The 6,540-nt window shown below is 61.5% G+C and overlaps 2 protein-coding genes across 2 annotated transcripts in view; one reads left to right on the plus strand and one right to left on the minus strand.

Moving 5' to 3' along the window:
• Nucleotides 1-486, plus strand: part of TJP3 (tight junction protein 3) — a 7,627-nt gene extending 7,141 nt beyond the window's left edge. Inside the window, 2 exon segments of the mRNA XM_010291540.1 lie at nucleotides 172-224; nucleotides 387-486. Of these exon segments, the coding sequence (XP_010289842.1) occupies nucleotides 172-224; nucleotides 387-486 (153 nt within the window).
• Nucleotides 487-1,835: 1,349 nt separating this feature from the next.
• Nucleotides 1,836-6,540, minus strand: part of APBA3 (amyloid beta (A4) precursor protein-binding, family A, member 3) — a 5,705-nt gene continuing 1,000 nt past the window's right edge. Inside the window, exons 4-12 of the mRNA XM_010291541.1 lie at nucleotides 6,297-6,336; nucleotides 5,696-5,841; nucleotides 5,449-5,535; nucleotides 4,703-4,861; nucleotides 4,165-4,344; nucleotides 3,741-3,953; nucleotides 3,005-3,124; nucleotides 2,059-2,199; nucleotides 1,836-1,907 (exon numbers count right to left, since the gene is read on the minus strand). Coding sequence (XP_010289843.1) covers nucleotides 1,836-1,907; nucleotides 2,059-2,199; nucleotides 3,005-3,124; nucleotides 3,741-3,953; nucleotides 4,165-4,344; nucleotides 4,703-4,861; nucleotides 5,449-5,535; nucleotides 5,696-5,841; nucleotides 6,297-6,336 — 1,158 coding nt within the window. The remainder of the gene's footprint in view (nucleotides 1,908-2,058; nucleotides 2,200-3,004; nucleotides 3,125-3,740; nucleotides 3,954-4,164; nucleotides 4,345-4,702; nucleotides 4,862-5,448; nucleotides 5,536-5,695; nucleotides 5,842-6,296; nucleotides 6,337-6,540) is intronic.

The following is a 6,540-nucleotide window of genomic DNA, read 5'->3' on the forward strand; positions in this document are numbered from 1 at the left end:
AATCCCTGTCCCCGGCGGCAAAGGCAGGCCGTCGCACCTAGCTGCCGCAGGGTCCGGCTGTGCATCCATGCCCAGCTCTGGTTCCCCATGAGGGAATGCAGCCCAGCCCCAGGCTGGTGCACAAATCCTGCCCCTACTGCCGACCCTCCCCGTTTCTCTGGTCTTTCACAGGTGACTGAGCAACGCCAGCATGGCCAGCGGGGCCAGCGCTACGACAGCATCAGGTACCTCGTGCACCAGGGCCAGCCCTGGCACTGGGGAGGGCCTGCGGAGCCGGAGCCGAGGGTGCCAGCTCTGCCTGGCCCGGCCCCACGCAGCAGGGGACTGTCTCTGCCCCCGGCCCCAACGGGGTGCCAGAGGCATCACCGAGGCTTCTCATCCCCCAGGGAATACGAGCATGACGCTGTGAGGAAGAGGTTCACCCGGGCCAGGGAAGACTCAGACCAGGATGAAGGCTACGAGTGGGGCCCAGCTACAGACGTGTAGCGGCACTGCTGGCCTCTGCCCCCCTGGGCCAGCCTTGCCGCAGTCCCACGCCACCGGCTGCACGTGACAGTGCAGGTAGCGCCATGCAGCACCCCGCAGCCAGGCTGGGTTGGGCCTAAGCCTGCTGTGCCCCTCACCACCCAGCGCCTCCTTCACCCTTTTGGCCATGGCCTCTGCTGCTGGAATAAAAGGCATGTTTTGATCAGGACGGGCTGTTTCTGTGCGTGCTGGGTGGTGAGGGAAACCCACGTGGCAGGGTGGCCAGCACCTGCCTCGACAGCCATCGGTGCAGGAATCAGGCTTGGGTTGTGCCAACATCTGGCACTGCAGCGGGCTCAGGGTGTGTGCCCCAAAGCTGAGCATCCTCTGCTGCAGCGCAGCCAGGGCTCCTGAAACGCAGGCTCCCATGTTCCCCAAAACTTTTATTTTTACAAGGAAAACAGGCAAAGTCAGGTCAGCACTGCCTCGGCCATAGAGGCCCAGACACCCACTCATGAAAAGACACCTCACCAGGGGCTGGTCCTTGGGACTCGTGACCCCAAGCTCCCCCGGATGTGGGACTGCGCAGTGCCGTGTTCCCTTTCGCTGCGCTGAGGAACAGCCCTGAGGGCTGCGACCCAGTGCCCTGGGGCCAGGCTGTGCGTGCAGAGCGGTTAAAGGCAGCACCAGGGAAAAGCAGAGGTAGCTTTCCAGCTCGGTGCAACAGGTCTAACGGGGAGTTCATTTGCACTCCTGACAGGCCTCTGGCGAAGCCAGGGAGGAGGAGCAGGTGCCAAGGGTGCTGCTGCCCTTAAGGCTCAGTCTGGAAGCTGCCAGCCCTGCCTTGGGGATGCCAGTGTGCACCCACACACTGGTGTGCAACGTCAGCGCTGCTCTGGGGCCGTGCTAGGGCGAGCCCTGGAGCTGTGCTTCCAGCACCATCCCCACAGGGGAAAGGCACCGTCGGTGAGTGTAAAAGCACTGTCTGTAGTGACTGGATGGGGTGACCTATCACGTGGGGTCCCCTCTCCTCCGGCCAGCATCAGGCCTAGTTGAGGGACCCTGTGAAGCAGCGGGAGAGGCACCATGCAGGCACCGTGAGGCAGGGAGGGGTGAATGGAGGGGGACGAGGTGCCCAAACCGCAGCACCATAGGCCCTGACACTGCTTAAGCTGGGTATCAGGCTCCCAGAGTCTCCCCCTGTGTCCTGAGTAAAACAGAAGAGGTGCAGGATTAGGCCCTGCTGGGGACCAGAGGGCTCCGATGGGGGCACGGGGGCAGGAGGCAGAGCCTGTCCTGCCCTTGCGGCCCTGAGCTTGCTCCTGCCTGGCCCCAGGCACGTGCAGCGACAGCCGGGCACGGCCGGTGGCTCAGAGGAAGATAGGCTGCTCCTGCCCGGTCAGTAAGCGGTACGTGGAGGCCGGCATGGTCTTGATGTGGACCTAGGCAGAGACGCACAGATCAGCTGGGAGATGCCAAACCCCAGACTGGAGGGTGCTGGGGGAAAGCCCTGAGCCCGGCCTGCTCTGTGTGCAGCCACAGCTGCCCCAGGGCATGGGGCCCCGGCCATCACCCAGCCTGGGCCCAGCTCACCTCACTGACTGCCTGTGTGAGGATCTGGATGATCTTCTCATGGGGCGTTGCCACCACACTCTGCCCGTTGATCTCAATGATGCGGTGCCCCACGCGGATGCCACCTCTCTCTGCGATGCCCCCGCGCATTAGGCTGCAGATCTAGGGAGCAGGGAGCGCTGGTAAGATCAGAGCTGTGCCCACAGCCCAAGGCCATGCGCGATCACCCCCTCGAACACTCTTGTCCCTGCACGGTCCCGGCAAGAGCTCTGGACTTGGGTGCTGTCTCCTCCAGTCCATGGGCATGCAGAGAGGGCAGGGAAGTCCCTCTGCATTGCTGCCACCAGAGCGATGTGCTGAGCTGTGTGTGGGGCAAGGGCAGCCCGTGGGCTGACAAAGAGCTCAGCTCCCCGCCTCCACCCACTGAACCCTTGTGCTCCCATCAAGCCTGGGCTGCAGAGCCAGAGCTTCTCCCTGGGGCAGCAGCTCCTGCGCACCTGTAGGGTAACCGCGTCTCACTGTTGGGAGTGTTGGTTGCTGCACAATGCAGCCATGCCATTCCCTCCACTACCCACCCACCCCATCAATGCCTACTGGTCTTGGAAATGCTCCTCTCTGCCTTTCCAACGCAGCCACTGTGGAACATGGAGTGGCTGGGGCACTGGGGACAGCAACAAATATCACTCGGGTCACACCAAGAAAGCCAGGAAGAAAACACTACCCCAAAACCAAACAGCTAAGGAGCACCAGGAAGATGGATCCAACCACCAGTGCTGCAAGAGAGCTACAAAGAGCCTTTTGCTGTGGCACAGCAGAGCCCTGTGAAACCAGCGCAGGCTCAAGGAGCACTGGAGCTGTGCACTCGTCCATACGGACACAGCCAGAAGTGTGTCCATCTGCCAGACGGGTGGCTGAAGCCCTCACCTGACCCCAGTCTGGCTCCGATCCTGTCCCCGTGGACACTCACCACACCGTTCTCAACACAGAAGCCGAGCTGGTACTTGGAGTCGGGGCGCCGGATGACAGCCGTGGTGACAGGGGGACAGTGCACGATATTCAGCATCACCTCTGTCTGGTGCTTCAGCTCCTGGAAGATGGGAGGGGGCTTTGTCAGACTTTGGAGAGTTATTCAATGTGGTTGAGAGGGGTGATGCAGCCATGTTGCTCACAGGAGGGCTGAGGATTAGCAACCTGTTTTCAATGGGGAAACTGAGGCACACACAGGGATACTGCCATGCTCAAATTCAGGGAGAAGAACTTATCAATACAGTCCAAGACATCCCACTCTGCCCCTGAGGCCATACTGTCCTTGATTTCAGCTCCTTCCTCCCCTGGAGGTAGGAGATGCAACAGGTTCCACCCAGGACAGGTGCCTGTCTCCTCAGCCACCCTCCTCCTCAGGCAGGGCCCTGGCTGCACCCTGCCACATCAAGTTTAATCCCCAGCTTTGTCCCTGCCTTGTCACATCCCTTCCTCCCAGGCACTAGAGCAGGGACGGTCACAGCCCACAGGACAGGTATGGCTGCCCACACTCCTGCCCCTCTGTCTCCTATCACCCATCTGCCCCCAAGCCGGGAGCATCGTGGGGGACCCCAGCATTACAGACCCTCCCAGACGCATTCAGGCCGGTGCCCGTCTCTGCAGCGCTCGCCCTCCTGCCAGGGTGGGGGCAGGAGGCCACCCCGGGTGCAGCCCCGGCTCACCCGGATGATGCTCTGGCAGGTGGTGAGGGGCAGCCCCACCAGGCTCGTCCCGTTGACAGACATGAGGCGATCGCCAATGCTCAGCTCGCCCGACCTCTCCGCGGGGCCCCCGTGCATCAGGTTGGCAATGACCACTGTGGGCAGGATGGAGCCCCAGCCCGATTCCACGATGGCGATGCCCAGGATCTCCCCCTTCTGCTTCCGGATGCAGACCTGGGGGCAGGGGGGCACAGGTGTGTATGGTCACCAGACTCATGGGGCATGTGTCCCGCCCCTGGTATGGGTGTCCTGGGCTCACAGCCAGCTGGGATGGGACCCAGTTTTGTAGGGAGGACCTCAGCTGCTTAGGTAGCTGTGGAGGGGATGACACAGAGGTGCCAGTGGGTACCCCACACTGTTCCCACCCCTCCAAAGCAGCTCTTACATCCTTGCAGTTCTCCTGCCGGGAGAAGTGGGACAGCTCTGCATTGTATTGCTCCTGGTCCTCTAGGGCACGGCTGTACTGGCGAGGGCTCAGCTCACTCGGGTTGATGCTGTTGGCCTCCAGGAAGCGCTGGTAGGCCACGCCGAATGCCTGCCCGATGGCCTGAGCGATGATCTGGGCCTGGTGAAAGAGAGGGGCTGTTTGTGCGTATGGCTCAGGCCCTATGGTCTCATGGCCAAACTGGAGCCAACAGCTGCCAGCGCCCTGCCATGCCCAGCACAGGCACTGTGCCCTGGGAGCTCCAGGACATCCTGCTCCTTCCCTGCCTGAATAGGCCCCTTTACGGTGCCAATCCTCCCCGCTTTTCTCGCTGGGCCCCTCTATGTAGCAGAGGTGCTCAGGCTGGGCTCCTTCCCCCACTCTGTCCTTGGCAGGAGCCCCCAGCACAGAGACCCAGAGCACCCCGCCCTCACAGCAAGATGGGGCCCGGGACCCCAATGCCACCCTGCCCTCCCAAGGGACTTGTGTGTTGCCTCACGTCGGCTGAGTGGAAGACGTGGCAGATCATCTTGTAGAGCCGCTTCTCCTCTGCCACCTCCGACCGCCGAGGCAGTTTCCGGCGCGCCATGAGCACCACGAGGGAGCCGATGTCAGCGATGTAGGAGATGGTCTGGAGGGAGTGATCCATCATGGCCTCCTGGCAAGGGGGATACGGGCAGAGACGTTCAGCCCTCCCCAGCCCGATGTGCCCTGTGGGCAGCCTGCGAGCCAGCCAGGCACCACCACAAGCAGGAAGGGTTTGTGTTCAGATGCCACCATGCTGGGATGCAGCTCAAATGCCTGGCACACACTGGGCAGAAACCATGTCTACGCTAAAAGGTACAAACAGCTCCTTCAGTCAACGACTCATCCATGTCTCTGGGTGCTGCCAGGGGACAAGACAGCTCTTTCCTCTTACTATAAAGCAGAAACTAATCCTGAGGCAAAGAGCTACGGAAATCTGATGCCTAGGTTGCCTGGATCTTGGTCTGGGAACCCAGCAGCTCCCGTTAGGCACAGTTTGCATGAGAAGCCTTGTCCAGCCATGCAGACAGCCGAGGGACACAACACATCTACATGGGACGGCTGCAGAATGCCATGTCTCCTCCCAGACACGTGACCTGGCCCATAAGCCATCCTTGGGCACGACCCCACCAGCATATACACAAAGGAGAGATCCCAAGGCCAAACAGGAAGGTTTCAGCAGCCCCCAAGCCCATGTGGATGCTCCTGTTCCCCCCTCACCTGTGTATCAGCTGTGAGCACCTTGATCCTCTGTGTGGAGACAAACAGATCCACCTCTGTCATGGGCTGGGACTCCCCCTCTGGTGCCTGCAGAACAAAGTGCCCAGGAGAGGTCACTGCTGCTGGCCAGGACTTCTCTGGGTCCCTGCCCCACAGCCAGGAGGTCCTGCTGGGCAGGGCCTGAGCACTGCCCCACACCCAAAAGGGGCCAGGCTGGTGGCAGTCATGCCCCCCTACCCTCCTGCACCTTGATCCTGTCCACCGCCTCCTGGGCTTGTGCCATGCGAACGCTGGTTGGGGGGTTCCTCTCTGAGACTAGCTGCGTGGAGCCCAGGTACTTTGCCCCAAAAATCACACCATCCAGCAGATCCTCTGGGTCGCAAGGGCCTGGAACTGAAGCATCAGAAGGGACTAAGCCAGGGCTGGTCCCCCCACCTCTGAAAACTGGGGCTACCAACTCCTACTGCCTGTTAGCTGCATTCCTACACACAGCAAAGCAGCTCACGGCTTGGGAGATCGGCTTGTGGCATCAACAGGGGATCAACTCTGACTGCAGGGCTGCTTCCCTCTTCCCTCAGGCACACCCTGGCATCCCTTCTTCTCCATTCCCAAGCCTGAGCATCCCACCTCCCTGATCCCTGAAGCACCCCCATCTGCTCAGTGAAGGGCAAGCTGTGATTGAACAAGCCAACCCGGAGTCTGCAGCCATGTTCCCAGCCTGCGTGTGCAGAGCAGGGTGCTCCCTCCCTGGCTGGGGCCCCTGGCCACCCCACATTCGGGGTCAGAGCAGGAGGTGGTGGGTCAGGACTCCTGGGTGCTTTTGCTGCTCAAACATAGAACCAACTCACCCTCTTTGAAGGCCGGGCAGGAGGATGGGGGTTCCCTGTTCTGCAAAGCAACAAGAGAGCAGGTGAGGCTCTGGTTGGGATCGCAGGGATTCAGGCTGCCCCTGGAGCACTGGGACAGTGAGGGCAGAGCATCCTGAGGCTGGTGGGGCGCTGCAGGGTCCTGGGGCTGGGGGGTTGTTTGGACCCACCAGCCTCTTCCCTGGGGCTTGTACAGATCAGGCCGTCTTCGAAAAAGCCCCCCTCA

The sequence above is a fragment of the Phaethon lepturus genome, unplaced genomic scaffold (assembly GCF_000687285.1).
Source record: "Phaethon lepturus isolate BGI_N335 unplaced genomic scaffold, ASM68728v1 scaffold46467, whole genome shotgun sequence".
NCBI lineage: Eukaryota > Metazoa > Chordata > Aves > Phaethontiformes > Phaethontidae > Phaethon > Phaethon lepturus.